Consider the following 17,200-nt stretch of genomic DNA (forward strand, 5'->3'; position numbering starts at 1 on the left):
CTCCGGTCACCGACCTGGATTTTGCACTTGGCCTCCACCAGCTGCAGCTTGGTCTGCGCCAACTCCAGCTCCATCTCCCTCAGCTGCTTCTTCAGGTTGTCCTTCTCGTCATCCAGGTCCACCCCCTGCTCCTCCCTGCTGACGGCTGCCGGCTTCAAGGCCCCCTCTTTGCTGAAAATGTCACTGCAGTGTTTACAGGCCATCATTTTACCCTGAAATAGCCAAAGAGAGAACCCACATCAAGTGACTTCATGGCAGAAATCACTTCTAGAAACATGACGTAGACGCTGCTTGTGGTCCTCGAAGGCAAGCCCATTTCTGAAGGTAATTGTATTTCTTGCGCTGCAGCCAAAATGGCTTTAGCACAAAACTCAGTTGCTCAGGTTCAGTGCTCCTTGCTGCTTATAAAGCATCTCCAGAGTATCCATTTCCCTGGAAATGGAAACTATTAGAGCATCTCTGTGAAACCTGTCCTGGAAATTCTGTGCTGCCACTAGTCTTTCTAGAGCTCCATGCCATAGGCTCTCCAAGCAGTGTCTCCTGAATCCTAGAGGTCCTGTAAGACCGCGTACTCTTCCCATGCCCCCTGCAAGTGAAGAAACTCAGAGCATAAGTAGCCAGTCCACAGGAGACTGAGAAACGTCACTGTGACTGACCTAAATCTATGCTTGCAATGAAGTTTATGTCCTGTCCTTCGGTTCAGCTTTAAGCAAAGAGAATCATTATTGTTCAAGGTAATCCAAGTAACTCTGCCTCATGTCTGGCCTACCAGTCAGGCGCGCAGCACCGAGCAAAGCAACTCTTCAAGACAGTGGTGCTCTTGTTTTCTTACAATTGCTCCAAAAATAGTTAGAGCTAGAAGATATTACAGAGCATCTCTATTTTAATGTACTACTACATATTATTGTATGTCCATAACTGAAACTATTCTCTACACACACACACACACACACACACGCCAATTCTCCCCACATTTCTGTGTCACTATGCCTGTCTCCACCATCTAGGCCTGAACTCTGGGCTCATCTTCTTTCCCTTCTCCCTCATTCCATATTCAGCTGGTCATTATTTCTCTGACAGGCCCAAGCTCTCCTCATCCCAGGCCTGAATCCCTAGAAGTCACCTTCTCAGCTCCTACTGATTGCTCCGTTTGTTTGTTTGTTTTAAATTAACATAGAATATATTATTTGTTTCAGGGGTACAGGTCTGTGATTCATCAGTCTTTTATAATACCCATTGCTCATTCGAACACACACCCTGATTGCTTTCTTATTCCATCCTTAATGTACTCTTCCGATTCCTACCTGATTAATATTCATTAGACACTTAAAAGATACCTTGTAAGCCTCTTCAGAACCTGGAAGAATAATTAGCCCACTACTGGCACTAAATAGGCAAACAGCAAGTATTAGTTTTATGTATTTATGGTAGACTAAATAAAATGTTAAAAGTGGTGGCTTTTGATCTGGGTCTTAAATGATTAAAAGTTTCCCAAGCTGGGCAGGCAGTTCTATTAGGAGGAACCGCATGACGGAACAGGCTCCCCAAGGGAGGAGGACATCTCAGCAGGGCGAACTGCTGAACTGCTGTGTGCAAAGCTGCTGGCCCTTCAGAGAACTGTGGGGAGTGTGAGCAGCTCCAGCAGGGAGGAAATGGCAGAGCAGCAAGAGGCAGGAAGTGAGAAGCGTTGTCTGTGGCCCCAATGTAATGCTATGGAACCCCGATTCCGTCCTACAGCGCAGGCACTCCCTACAACCTGGGCTGCCCGCTGGAGAGAGAGCACTGAGCCTCACGAGGCTGCAGGGTCTCAGCCAGCGTCCACCTCCCCGTCTTCCTTACTAACACAACTCTGACTTCATGTGGGCTGGCAGTTTGCCCAGTTAAAAGCTGCCATTTCCCAGGCTCCCCTTAAACTCAGCGTGGCCATGAGATTCAGTTCTACCAGGACAGCAAAGTGTGGTATGGAGCTTCAAGGAAGGCCACTTAGAGCTCACCCAGCTGGAGGTGGGCTCTGGCATTTTCTTCGGGCCCCAAATTCTACCCTTGAAGGTGGGTGTGATGGAGGTCACTCCAGTGACAGGTTTGACTTTCAAGTAACCTTGAAGATGCAGCCCATGCTGAGGGTGTGGGTCACTGATACCTGACCTGTGTGGATTGCTGATAAAAACCCAGGATCTTTCTAGCCCTAGACTTTTTTTTTTTAAGTGAGATAACATCTTTTGTGTTTAAGCCATTGTTATTTTGGGTTTCCTCCCTGTGGCCAATCTCATTCTAAACTGATACACAGAGTGAGAAAATCACATTTATCCCGGGGAGAGCTCATTCTAACTCCAGTGCAAAGGGTTACCTGAAAGGAGAATAGTGTTACAGGAGGATGGAAACATCAAAACCTACAGCGTCACGCCAAACAAGAGATGAAAGGGAAGTGGCGTTGGGGCAAGAGGCTATGGGACAATACAGTGACCAAGGGTATGGAGAGTAGGGTGTCACTCCCAGGGTTCAAATCCCAGCATTACTACTCACTGTGACCTTGAGATCATGAATGACCCGTTTTGGTAATCACTGTCAGTAAAAACAAGACCTAATAAGTCATTAAAAAGAAGATATAATAGGGGCGCCTGGGTGGCTCAGTCGGTTAAGCATCTGTTTTCAGCTCAGGTCATGATCTCACGTCCTGGGATTGAGTCCTCCATTGGGCTCCCTGCTCATCAGTGAGTCTGCTTCTCTTTCTCTCTCTGCCTGCTGCTCCCTCTCCTTGGGCTCTACCTCTATCTTCAAATAAATAAATAAAATCTTTTTTTTTTTAATAAGAAAAAGATATAATACTATCTACCTACACAGGAAGCTGAGAGGATAAAATGGGATAATCTTTGGAAAAGTACACACAGGACGTGTTTACTAGGTGTTAGTCGTTGTTTTCGGCCAAAACAAGTTCAGGTTCCTCTTCCTGAATATCACGGCCTTTCATTAGACAACCCAGTTGTCTACTGTTTATAAAATTCAGTATTTCCCTCTATCCCTTAATACTATCAGCCTCCTTAATGAGACTCATTCTAATTTCTGGGTCTTTAGTCACAGTTTATTCCAGAATGTTCTTTCTAAATCCTTCTAACAGAAGTCTAGAAATCTTCTAATACAAGTCCTGCTTCAGTCCAGCCTCCTCTACAAAGTCATCTTTGGTCTGCAGTTCTTATGATTTTGCTTTCTCAAAACCCTGCTTGTCTGTGTCATCCAACTCAGCACTGACTTACATGCCTCTGTACTATTCCCTAAATATTTCACATGCATACATAGAACTTGCTTCTGTAGGGAAATTCTAAACTTTTTGTTATGCATAATTTCTGTAAAACATTAGTCTAAAAGCTGTCCACATAGATGCTCAATAAAGCCTTGAGTGACCCGTATACATCCTTTTCATTTATATTTACATGAAGATTTTAGTTCAGGATAGTTAACCCTTTTATGCCAAGGAACATCATCAACTGAGTGTTAGTGTAAAAAAAAGGATGATAAAGACCAAGGAGGAAGAAGGTAAAGGTAGACCAGAGAGGGAAGACATGAGCCCAAAATTTTGGCAGGTTTGGGCAGGGAGATGACCAACCTCACAGTCACTAATAATCTCAGACTATTTTAGAACAGGAAATATGAAAAAAACACCTGGACTACAAAGTCAGAACAAGGCTCATACTTTCAGATCTCATGTCTCAGATTTTCAGTTTATAAAGTTCTAAAACTATGGGTTTACTGTGTGCCAACCACTAAGATAAGCACTTGTTTTAATCTTCAAAATAACCGGCTGAGGTGGATAATGTTGTCTCTATTTTACAGGCCCCAAAATACAGCTTAGAGAGGTAAATAACTTGTCCCAGTCGTTCAGTTATATGCTAACATGCCTAGAATGCATTTATACACTAGCATCAAACCTGAATATACTCAAAGAGAACTACGTCTGGTTTCTGCACGCAGGTCCCAAGAACTGGCTGTGCTAGCACTGCTTCTGAGAACAGGGATTCATTTGCTGGGCTGTGGATTCTACGGGAATTAGCAATTGCTTTTCTCACGTAGGCAGCAAAAGGAGTTTCACCACCAGGGGGCAGCATGTAAAGAAATCCTACAGTTTCCTTTAAAAACAACCTCCAAAAAACTGGTAGAGAGCAAGGGGAGAATGCGGCCCGGTGGCACACCACGCCGAAGCCACATCAGTTCTGGCCCTGTCGGGATGCTGAGGGCTCCCAGGCGTCCACCGAGCAAGAATGCTCAGGAGCTTCTTGTGACAAGGCTGAGCTCCCACGACCTGCCTGCGACAAGCCCTGACATTGATGGGAACACAGCCTTTCTGCGGGCACCGAGGAGCATCACACCGGGCCAGAGACAGAGTCCGCTTTCCACCCTCCGAGAGGGGCAGGGTGGGCGTGACGTCAGAACCCGGGCCGCCGGGGGCGTGGTCACGCACGGGGGGCGGGGCTTCCCCTCGGGTATTGACGGGTACTGACGTAAGACTGCGTGAATCTGCAAGAAGCCACAGCACCGAGCGTTCTCGCTCCGCCTCACCTTAACCACTTCCAGCTCCTCCCTGCTGGCGGCCTGCTGGGTCTCCAGTCTGGTACTTAACTGGGAACAGATCTGAAGGAAAGAAAAGAGTGTCTTTATTAGGAAGCGGAACAGCTCTGATGTGCACATCACTGTGTAACCACTCACGGGTGGCTCTGGCTTCTCCGAGGCCAGAAGATAACCTTGCGAAAGAACCGCCCCGCAAATTCAGTCCACACACAGCGGAAAGCCTGAGAGTGTTTTCCACGCGGAAAGTGTATTTTCATCTGAATTAGTAGAAGAGCACATGGGTGTTTTGATTTCTTTCTGTCACGAGACTTTGTGGCTATTTCCAATGAATTCCTGTCCTCTTTTGGAATCAATCTACAGAATCTCTGCTGGGGATCCACTTTGTGCAAAGTTCCATTCTGGAAATGGGATGAGAAGAATTCTGGACCAGAAACTTCTCTGGTGCACTGTCACAGGGAAGAGTCTCTATTTTCAATGACCTCAAGTTTCCTCTAAAAGTGGCAGAGAGGATGGATAAAACAGAGTTAAAATGCCCAGAAAATAATAAAGACTAAAATTCTGATCAAGTGGTTTGGCAATATGGTGTGAAATGACAAGCGTGAGGTCCAGCTCTAGTTCTTTCCAGCACTGTGTCCTTGGGCGCATTCACTAACCTTTCTAAGCTTCAGTTCCCTCATAAATACAAATCGCTATGCTGTGATAATCAATAGGGGGAAAAATGTATGCAAGGGATTCAATATGGCACATGGCCTATAAGAAGTGCTCATTAAAGAAAATCTCATTATTGATTCTGAAATAAGGTGCTAACACCAAGTAGTAGGGGTAGGTAGAAATACGTGCTTTCAAAGCCAACACCAACCAACCAAACGAATGAAACTATTTGCTTTAAAAAAAATTCTAGATGTTCCAATTCCCTGAGTGACATATGAATCTTTGTTTTGGAAAAAAAAAAAAAAAACAGAATAAAAAAAGTTAGGGGATGTCAAATTTTAAAATGCAATCTGAACTAAAAATATAAAAGAGCTACCTCTATGACAAAACAGGCATTTTTTTAAAAAAAGATTTTTATTTATGAGAGAGAGAGAGAGAGAGAGCCTGATGTGGGGCTTGATCCCAGAACCTGGAGATCATGACCTGAGCTGAAGGCAGACCCTTAAACAACTGTGCCACCCAGGCACCCATGGGATTTTTTTTTCAATGTCTGTTTTGAAGGCATCTGCCCTCGTCTCAGGTCATGATCCCAGAGTCCTGGGATAGAGTCCTTAGATAGTTGAATAGTTGACTCCCCCCACCCGCTTCAGGCTCCAGGCTCAGTGGGGAGTCTGTATCTCCCTCCCCCATCCCCCTCCTCATGCTCTCTTTCTCTCTCTCTCTAATAAATAAATTTTTTAAAAAGGCTCTAGAGACCAGGGCCCGCTTGTGGAGTTGTTTCCAATTTCTCCAGATCCAAGCCTGGAAATAATGAATAGGACTGTATTAGCTGATGTGAAAAAGAAGCAATCTCCCTAATAATTTTGGCAAACCATATATCCTTTCAAGTAACCCTGAAGATTCCAAAATAAAGCCAATCATAGCCAATTCCAACTATAGAATGCATTTGGATTAAATTTTATATCCTAATTATCTTCAGACAGATGGGTCTGTTGCCTTTTACATTACTGGCAGTGCCTGCCAGATAATATTCAAGAACAGTCGCAAGGACTACTATTTTGAAGAGTGCTGCATATGGCGGCCACCCATGGCCTAATGTGGTGATGAAAAAAAACAAAACCCATGTGCAGTGATGGCAAGTTCCACGGCATCTGGTCTTTACTGTTCCTTGGACTGGTTAATGTCTCATCATCCCTCTCCTAGTCCCCAAATTGAAAATCTCGGGATCACCATCAGTCTTTTCCCTTGTCCAGCAAAAAAATGACTATATTTTGCGTCTTCCTCTTCTCCATTTTCATTACTACTTATTTTAGTTTAAAGCTATTTTCTCACCTGGACTCTGTGGTTAGCCTCTTACTGTCTGTATCTTTGCCAGTGGGTCTCTCCACTTGGTTCCATGTTTCTCACTAGGATAGATCGATGCCAACAACATGTCCCTGTTTATGCCACTTTCTTGCTCAAACATTCCTGCTGTAAACAGAATAAAATCCAAATTCCTCTGCCTAACCCAAAGCCCTTCTTTGAACTGGAACCTAACTCATCTTTGCTTCTTTTTCTGTCCCTGAAATTCTTGACAAACAAAACTATTTCTGTTCACTTATCTACCTCCATGCCTTTGCATGGGCTATTCCTCTGTTCCCTACTCCTATCCCCCTTCACTGCCTCCACATACGCAAATCACCCCTCCTCCAGGAAGGGTTTCATTTCCCATAGGCAGTAAGTTCCCTTTCCTCTTATCTGTGCACAAGTGTTATCTCCCCATTACAAAATCAGCTTCTGAAGGAGAGAAATTGAATTAATTCATCTTTTACTCCCCCAAAGAATCAAGCCTCTCAGCTAGCAGGTATTAAATAAACACATATTGATTATCAGCAAAGAGAGTATCAGCTCTGAAGCCTTATTTCTAAGTAATCTTCCATGAAGGAGAAAAATCCTTCTGAAAAGATGTTCATAATATATGAAGTGCATCAGCTGCAAAAATTAGCACAAACAATATAAATGACATTTTTATTTATACAGCAACAATATATATTCAGTATATTACAGTAACTATTTCTGGTTGGCAAGGTTAAGCGGGGGGGTGTGTGTTTGGAACACAAATTTTATTCATAAGCAGCACATTTTTAAAAAGAATACCAATCTGACTTCAAACTCCTACATGAGGCAGGGGATCCCAGGGACATTCTTAGGATAAGCAGGTGACATTCAGTCCCTCGAGGAACCCATTCAAGGGTTTCTCAGCAATGCAGAGTCCTTGCCGTGTCCCAGCATGGGCAGCAGAGACAAGACGATACTACACAGGGTGGCATGAGGGTTTTCTGGGAGCACTCGGGTGATGGAGCCTGGAATATCCTCAAGGTAATAAGCAAGCCCTCCATTAAGTGATCAAAGTGTCCCCAAAAAAGGCTTCCCGCTAGCCTTGGCCATTGCTGGATAAGGCCACACAGCCACATGGGAAAAGGAGCTCCCGCATTCTATACTGTGACAGCGAAGGATACACCGATTCCCTGGGTACTGTTTTTTGCTACAATCACTAAACTTTAGTCCTTGGCAAAGAGGCAAAGTGTTACTCCTGAGGTCTACTGGAAATGCGCTTCTGAGGAGCACAGAGACAAGATCCCAGTGGTAATGATCAACCTTCCTGTTCCTCAGAATCTATCAAACATTGTAAGCAGTCAACAGATCATTTTGCTCAGTGACACCTCCCGCCTTATCAGCAAGCACATCCAACCGCTGTTTATTTCGGAGGAGAAATAAATGAATGTACGGCAATCACTGTTTTGGGAACTCTGAAGACAAAAATATTGTTTTCCCCCTCAAAGAAAAACAATTCAAATAATCACTTTTATAACAATCCAAAGCCCAGTGGCTCGTTACCTGCTTATACTCGGCAATGATAGCTGTGGTCTTTTTTATCTCATACTCAGCCTTCTCCAGCTGTTTCCGGAAGACTTCTTTTAGCTAGGGAGACAGAGGAGGAGAAACACCAAGCCTCAGTTAAAACCCTAATGGATTGCCGTGAACACCTATACTCATGTCGGCCTGATTCGGTCAAGGCCAATGTTAACAACTACAGCTACATAAACTTTCCTCACTGAAGCTGTAGTCAAGCTTGAAAGCCTGATCATCTTCGGAGATGCAGACATCTTCCTCTCCTGTAACGTATAAGACATATGGAGCAGCCCCATTACAAAACTGCTTATCCTTACCACTCACTTTATAAATATGTTGTGAAATACGTTTCCTTTCAGAAGCTATCTTCTTTTTCAAGACTTTATTTTTTTTTAAGATTTTATTTATTTATTTGACAGACAGAGATCACAAGTAGGCAGAGAGGCAGGCAGAGAGAGTAGGGGGAAGCAGGCTCCCCGCTGAGCAGAGAGCCTGATGTGAGGCTTGATCCCAGGACCCTGAGATCATGACCTGAGCCAAAGGCAGAGGCTCAACCCACTGAGCCACCCAGGCACCCTAGACTTTGTTTTAAGGAATCTCTACACGCAATGTGGGGCTTGAACTCACAACCCCAAGATTGACAGTCACATGCTGCCCCCATCTGAGCCAGCCAGGTACCCCGAAGCTATCTTCATTCTTAGGAAAGCCTAAAACAAAACTAAATACCCAGGCAATGTTGTGTGTACTCTTACTGCTATATAATCAATGACCGCAGAGGCATTTTAGGGCCTCCCATTCATTGCCTCTACTGTCATGGCTGGTAACTCTCTGAAGGTGGGAACAGGAAGCTTTGGAGACCGGAGTCAGAAAAAGTTGCAGGAAGGTAAGAGGTTTGGAGGTCAGGAGATTCAGGGGCTGAGGAATGACTTTAGAAGGATCCGGTGCGACCGGTAAGGCAGGTCCTTGCTACAGTCATGGAAATGCCAAACCAAGAACGCTGAACTGAAAAACACGCTTATTTCTGGAGTCCAGCAATGTGGGATGCTAGGTATCAAGGAAGGTAGGACAGCTCCAGGCCCACCAGATGAGAAAAGAACTCAGCTCCTCCACGTTGTTGACCAAACAAACACAATACAGCTCTGGTTACTCTTTTAAGTACATAATCAGAATAAATTAAATTCTGCTTTGCAGCATTGCAAACTAGCTGTATTTGCTAACTCACAAATGACTGCGATTTATAATCGGACTCCTTATTATTGAGGTTTTCCAAATTCCTTCATATTTGCCATGTTCTTAAATTCTAAAAGCAATGTATAGGTTATATTGATTCAAAGTTGGTTATTTATATTGGTCTCTACTCTCTAGATTCCATAATTAAAGGACAGAAATCACAACATTCTGCCCTCCCATGATAAGGCGCCATAGACTTCAGGACAAACTTAGAAAGCAGAGAGGCTCTGGGCAAGTGTCACCTAATTTCTCTAAACCATGGTTTCTTTATCTGGCAAAGAGAATAATCCCTATCTCGCAAAGGTACCATAATGATTAAAACAGGATATATGTACATATACAAATATGTGTGTGCCCCCCCACACACATACTGGGAGGGAAGAAGCATGGGTTAAATTAATTAATTTGCTAATAGCTTCATTCTTTACCTAAAGTACTGAATCAGCCCCAAAAGGCAAGAGATAAAAACAAGCCAAAAACAAAACAAAACAAACAAACAAAAAACCACAAACCCATCAAAGACCTGGCTCAAACTGGATAATCAGCTCCTTAAAAATTTTGACTATGCCAAAAAAAAAAAAAAAATCTTGGCCCACACTAAATGCCCAGAATCATTTCATCATTTTCCAATTAAAAAAAAAAAATCAGGGGAGCCTGGGTGGCTCAGTGGGTTGGGCCTCTGCCTTCGGCTCGGGTCATGATCTCAGGGTCCTGGGTTCGAGTCCCATATTGGGCTCTTTGCTCGGCAGGGAGCCTGCTTCCCCCTCTCTCTCTCTGCCTGCCTCTCTGCCTACTCGTGATCTCTCTCTGTCAAATAAATAAATAAAATCTTAAAAAAAAATCATGGAACACTTTTTATCAATCCTGGAAGGTGCTAAATGATACATCCCTTCATTACTAACTTTGGTGGACTTTTTTCAGCTTGGCTAAAGGTCTTTGAAATGCTTTGCGTTCTATTTTATATTTAGTATTTTTGATGTCTTGGAATGAAACTCATTAAAATAAATGAGTGCATCATGCCTGGCTGGGACTGGCAGAGGCGAGACCGTTGGTGAGGTGGTCCGCTCTTCCCCAGGAAGGCTAGAATGCCGGCGGGCTCGACTCCTTGAGTAGAAGGCCCCTCCTGTCTCTTGGCTGGGAGGACTTGGCCAAGCCATGGTCTCCCAGCCGCTTAGCCTGGAGGGAGCAAACTTCAAAGCCTGGTTCCCAAAGGGGTTTCTCCTTCCCCTGGGGAATAAGGGTTGAGCGCTCTGCCGGGAACGCAGGTGCTCCTTCTAAGGCAGGAATTAGGGACAGAGCAGGACTGACAGCACCTCCCAACCTCCCGGACATCTCTGCGGGCTTGCCCCTCCCCATGCCCTCATACTGCTGATGTAAACGAGCTTGGAGACAGGACACAAACTCTGCAAACTCTGCAGGTTTGTCCAAGCTCTTGGATCTAAGTCCAAGTTGCTAAACTTAGAGGAAACTTCACACTCTCGCTAGACATCTAAGTAAAGGCAGATTCCTAAAACCTGTTTAAGGGAAGAAATCAGTTCTTGCCTCCACTTCGAACACCCTTCAGACAAAATGCGGAGACCCAACGCTATTCGCATGTCCTGCTTCAACATCACCCTTGACTTAGAGTAAGTTTAATTTTACTTCTTGCTTAGAGTGTTAATCAACTCCTCATGCCAACACACATGGGTGAAGAAAAGCACCCCCCCCCCCCCGCCCTGCCCCGATGCCTCTCACCTGGGCCGTCTCTTCCTCTTGCTTCCTCTTCTCTTCCTCAGTCTCTACCAGCCTCTGTTTGGTCAGGAGGAGCTCCTTATTCAGCACATCTGCCTTGTCTTCTGCCTGCACGTCGGAGCACACGGCAATCATAAGGAAGGCGAAGAACGAATGTGTGTGGACACTCTCTCCAAACCTAATCTCTAGTTATGATGGCCTCACGACCAAAAGCCATGTTCCCCCTCCTAGCTCACCCAGGGGACGGCTGCTTTCATGGAAGGCCAACTTCCTAGTAGGCACGTGGCACACATCATCTCTGATTCTCACAACAACAATGATTTTACTGACAATGGCAGTGAAGTCTGGAGAGATCGAACAACACGACTGGGGCAGACATGGAATAGGAGAGGCGTGAGCTGAGTTCAGACATGAATGACATCAAAGCGCATGCTCTTTTCTAAATGCTTTTTACGTATTTTCAGTCACTCTGAGACTGTGTAGATGGCTAGGATGAAGGGGTGGAGCCATATACAGAAGCTCCTAGCTGTTAGTGCCTGGGGGTGGGGGGTGCGGATTCAGAGAGAGACAGGCTGATCCGTGGTCAACAGTATGTGAGAAAATCCAAAGACCAGCAGAGGTAAAATGGCTCACGAAGGGACGCACACAGGACCGTGAGTAGATCAAGGAGGAATTAAGACCAAAAACCCATGACAGAGATGGCCTTTGGGAAAACTGATCTATATAGACCAGGCACCCAATCAGAAAAGGCCACGTTTCTGGAATGTCTGAGCAGAGCTCAGAGTGAATACTCTGGTCTTAAAGCGGATACAGAGTCCAATTAACCAGGAAAGCACAGTGCGTTTATTTAACTAGTCAACACATGCCTACTGCACACCCTAGACCTTTACCTCTCTCTGTAGGTCTCAGCGTCAACTTCACATCTGCAGTGGAGTGAGCCCTGAGCTCTGTCCCACTCACCCTGACCTAAATCAGCTCCTCACCTCCATCTAAATGAGTTCCTCTGCCTACATCTCTCCTATTTCCCTCGACAGCACTGAGCCCAATCTCTACTGACAAATCACACGTGGGGGTTTCTCTGTCTTGCCCATTAGACTTGCTCATCCCCATCTCCCCAGCACCAAGGCCAGTACCAAGTGGGGCGGGAACTCCCCAGGTACTTGGTGAATGAATGGAGGTGACTCTCCAATCACTGCCCAGGGGGCACTGTGTGTGGGGGAGGTGGCACAGGGCCATAGGATGAGCTCAGCAGAGAAAACCACAGACACAGAGTATAGACAGCTATTCGAAGAAGCTATCCTTGGCCAACAACAGCGAAACATTATCCAGAGAATCGTAAAAACTGGCCAGGTGGCCATGCATGTGTTTTGACCCATCTCCCACTCGTCCCGAAGGCCAGGCCAGCACAGTCTGCCAGGCCTGGCAGAGAAGCGGCACTCCAGCCTCTCTGTCCGAGCTCATAGTTCCCAGTGTCCCACACTCTGATGGTCACAGCTCTGTTTTCAGATAATTTGCAACTATGCTGTACTTAAGGTAAAAAAAGTTCCTCTTAAAAAGACTCTAAAATTTGCTCTGATAGATTTGAAGGGGGAAACTACATAGCAAAAGTATATCCTGAAACTAGAGGTGGGCAAGATATCTGTGCAAGTTATGTTTTCATAAATTGTATATGATATCTGGTGCAGATTACAGACACTCGAAACAGCAAATTTGAGAGCCAGTCAGATGACTGAAGTCAGAGCAGGGAGCACCTCCCCAGACTCTCTCAGGGAGGATCAGAGAGAGAATCAAGAACAGCAACACAGATCACTTCAGTGTTCTTAAAAATCGAACCAAATCTAGGTCCCCACAACTTCAGCCCATGGGTTCAAGTTCTACCTCAGACTATGTAAGTAACAGCCCTCCTGATAAAGAAGAGCACAATTTAATGTCCTCTTCAGTAGTCCCCGCATTTTGTGAAGAGAAGAGTCCTTCCTCTTCATGACACTCTGAAGTGAATGTTTTCTAAGTCTGGCTTCTTAAAGAGATTCACCCCAAATTTTTAGCCTTTTGTAAATTTCTGCTATCAGGACATTTAAGCTTCTTAAATTGTGCATCACACCTAGACATGCTACTTTATAGTTTTGGAACACTAAAGGAGTGCTTCCAACATCTGCAGAAATTGCTGGGGGTCCCATGTGGGAGGAACGTCAGAATTTTCCAGAAGCGTCCTCCAGAGTCTCTCCTCTATGTTAAACAGTGGAGTTAGAATGATTCTACAGCTCATCAAGATAGGATCACATCTGAAAAAACTTGGTTCTCCTAGGAACAGTCTTCTGGGTCTTTGGACAACCAATTTCTAGGCCTCATTTAATTAGAAATCATCTTTCATGTTAAATAAATCTCTAGGGATGTACTACTGAACAGATAGATACTCATATTCTTCGAATTCAAACTATAAAATCTTTACCATAATTTGTTAAGATCACTGTCATTATTAATTCTAATCACTTATGAACATCTTTTTTTAAGATTTATTTATTTATTTGAGAGAGACAGAGAGAGAGCAGGGGGAGGGGCTGAGGGAGAAAGAGAATCTGACGCAGACTCCGCACTGAGCATGGAGCCCAATGTGGGGCTCAGTCTCAGGACCTCGACATCACGACCTGAGCCAAAATCAAGAGTCGGCCGCCCAACTGACCAAGCCACCCAGGTGTCTCGCACTTACCAACATTTTATAATGTTTTATATATATATATTTTAAGATTTTATTTATTTGACAAGGGAGAGCAAGAGAGACAGCGTAAGCAGCTAGAATGGCAGGCAGAGGGAGAAGCGGACTCCCTGACAAGCAGAGAGTCCCATGTGGGACTCGATCCCAGGACCCCAGGATCAAGACCCAAGCCAAAGACAGATGCTTAACCAATTGAGCCACCCAGGCCCTCCCTTAAATGCCTTATCGATGTGGCAACTTCTAAGTGCTACCTAAGGTTCATACAACATACACAGGAGGGGAAAAAGCACTGCCATCTGTGATTTAATCATCAATTAACGGATGACCTGATTGAAAGCTTCAGCACTCACAGCAGGGATGAGGCTCTCTCAGAAGTGATGTCTCAAAGAACTAGTCAAGCCAAGGGAGCCTGGGTGGCTCAGATGGCTGAGCGTCTGGCTGCGTTTGGCTCAGGTCATGACCCCAGGGTCCTGGGATCCAGCCCCGCATCGGGCTCCCCGCTTGGTGCAGAGCATTTATTGTCAAATAAATAAATAAAAATCTCAAAAAATAAACCAACAAAAAACTGGTCAAGCCAGTTGTTCAATTTAAAACAAAACAAAAGACTTTACCACTCATCACATGGAGCCCTTGCTCTAACACAGAACTCGCTCTGGTCGGAAGGATGAGCAACCGTGTCTCTCCTGTTCCTTCCTTGCGAACAAGAAAGGACAGGAAGGGTTGAGGCAGCTCGCTACAGAAACCGAAATGGAGATGTTGTATCTTTTTACATTGTTAATCACCGGGAGAAGTCCTTATTCTAAGAGTCTGAGGGAGGGCACGTTGCAAAACAGAAGGCTGTGTCAAAGAGAAAAATTTAGAGCCCAGAAGCCCAAAGCCAGCACTAAAGGGACAAGGGTGGGGGATAATTTGTTTTTAAAGAGTACTTAATTACCTAATTAGCGCTTGTTTGTTTACATATTGTCTGGAATACAAGCTGCTTTCATGTTTGTTTTATGTTTGTCCAAGTCTGGCTACTTTAATGAAGAGATGTGATTTTGAGAAAGTAGCAACGGAAAAGTAGGAGGTGAACAGGGTGGAGGTAGGCAGAGCCAGCACTTTCCGTAGGCGGTGGGTGCCCTTCCGGCCAGGCTGGGGGACAGGACACCGAAAGGGCATGGACAGCTGTTGGACAGGGAAGTAAGCCCCGCTCAGGCAGAAACTGCAGAATCAGAAGTTTGGAGGAGATGTGCATGAAATAGCAATTTTTATCCTTTTACCTAGATAACAAGCTTCAAAAGGCAAGGGCCAGGTCTTCCTTACTCTTTTAAAAGAAGAGGTATAAAGGAAGGAAATTAAGAGAAAGAGGGAAAAAATGAAAGAATGAAGGAATCTTTTCTTCAGGGACTAGCAACTAGAATCTACACAAGCCATCTACCCAGATACCCAACAGTCAGTTATTTTGGGACTATGCATGCAGCAGTCTTTCCAGGCTGATCCACAAGATGGACTTTCTCGGTGGTGCAACATTTTTTAAAATAATATATTATTTTTCTGATTTTTAATAAGGTATAATGCATATTATTCCTAACCCAAGGGTTGTTAAGAATTTAAGGTCTTCTTATGAAAGATAAAATAATTAAAAAAATGCAAAAGATGAATTTAAAAGTTAGATTGACTCTCATCACCCAGAGTATCTAGAACTAGTATTCTGATGGATTTCCTTGTAGGCTTTTTTCCTTTTGAGGTATATTTCAGTGTCTTTCCTAACACGATGGCCCTCTGTCAGCCAAACTCCTTGCAATTTAGATGCAAGCATTATATACAGAGAAATTCATAGGGTTTTATAATATTGTAACATTATCTTCCCATTGTTTTTAAAAAACAATTCCCAAAAGACATTTACTTTCATTCTCCCCTTCTATTGGACCTATACATTATTTCTACTTTTTATTTTTCTGAATGACACAGTAGTAAACCATCTTGTACACATCCACTGACCAGATTTCTATTTTTGTTAGAATAGCTTTCCGAGTCAGAATCTATATGCCATTTTCCTCATTTATTAAATATAAGATTAAAAAAACACCTGCTTGGTGGAATCATTAGAAAGATTAAATGAGATAACGCTTACAGAATTGCTGAATATAGTCCTTGGTGTGTTGTAGGTGGTCAGTAGACATCTCATCTCATTACTTTTTAATCCTTTTAAAGGCCTGATAGATAACACCAAACACACTTCCTGCGCCACTTTCAACCTACGACTCTCTCTAATGAATTTCACCACATCTCCACGGAGTCCCCCTGCTTAAAACTCTTTCTCATTTAGTTATCCATCTTCAGAAAACTATTAGTGGATAAAAGATTTGAAAGAACAAAATCACATGTGAGGCCTTTGGGGGAGCCTGTATGAAAACAGGAAATTTCATTACAGTACTGACTCACCAGCATAGTGTCATTAACACAAAAATGTACCAGCTAAGGTCAGACTGGTCCTGGTCCTGATGGACTGGACGCCCTCTGTCTTCTTTGGCTCTCTCCTAGTCACACGTCTCTCACACCCCCTCTAATAACTTCCAAGCAGCCCAGCTGAATGGTTTCGTGGGGAGAAGGGTCACACTCCCCACCCCTAGACCCCCAACCAGGCTGCTTTTCGACCTTCCACATCCTGTGTCCCACAAAGCAGTTTCTGTCTTAATTTCAAACTCTATTTACTGTGAATTCCTTCAACTGCTCCTTTTCCCCCTTTAGCACTATTTTCCTTAATAGTCGTTTAATCCCTATCTTACTGTGATTGAAACTTTTGAGCTGCAAAACCAGCCATTTATATGGGGGGAAAGGAGTAGTGCCAGAGACCATTTTTCAGCATTTAAAAAAATTTCTCTAAACATTTAATCATATTTCTATTACTGGACATTGTGTTTGAAATATTGTCAATGAGAAGTTAGCGTACAGGTAATTTTTTTTTTTAACAGATTCAACAGTGTTAAGTCTCAGTCTTTCTGACCCTGACACCATTGGTGGGGAACAGTCACTTCTGAATTCAGAAAAGAGAGTTAATTTTAAACCCGCCCAAGACTCCTTCCATATTGCCAAGTATCTTTTAAAACACCAGAGACAGAAAACAAGAAGTCCTAAAGCTGTCAGTATTGCTGGAAAGAACCAGGCAAGTTGAACAATTTAAGGTCCTCCTAGAAACAGCTACCATGTATGGAACACATTGTGTTGACACGTTTCACCTTATTTTACCTACAGGCAGGTTAAAAACCACGCAAGGTCATGCGGTGAGCAGACCGCGATGCCGGGATTCACACCTAGCATCTTGGCCCTCAGCCATCACAAAGTGTGTCTCTCCACTAATACCCGTATCTCCATGTACATACTTCTTATAAAGTCCTCACGTTCACTGGAGATGAGAACTCTTCTTGGAACAAAAAGTAAAGT

The 17,200-nt window shown here is 44.1% G+C and overlaps 1 protein-coding gene across 7 annotated transcripts in view; it reads right to left on the bottom strand.

The window, feature by feature from the left end:
- Positions 1-17,200, bottom strand: part of RABGAP1L (RAB GTPase activating protein 1 like) — a 765,821-nt gene that overhangs the window by 6,263 nt on the left and 742,358 nt on the right. For all 7 annotated transcript variants that reach the window (XM_082704397.1, XM_082704401.1, XM_082704404.1 and 4 more), the window contains 4 exons: positions 11,068-11,172; positions 8,089-8,172; positions 4,552-4,623; positions 15-212 (listed from right to left, as the gene is read on the bottom strand). In XM_082704397.1, the coding sequence (XP_082560523.1) occupies positions 15-212; positions 4,552-4,623; positions 8,089-8,172; positions 11,068-11,172 (459 nt within the window). The remainder of the gene's footprint in view (positions 1-14; positions 213-4,551; positions 4,624-8,088; positions 8,173-11,067; positions 11,173-17,200) is intronic.

Source organism: Mustela nivalis (assembly GCF_964662115.1).
Source record: "Mustela nivalis genome assembly, chromosome: 16".
Classification (NCBI taxonomy): Eukaryota; Metazoa; Chordata; class Mammalia; order Carnivora; family Mustelidae; genus Mustela; species Mustela nivalis.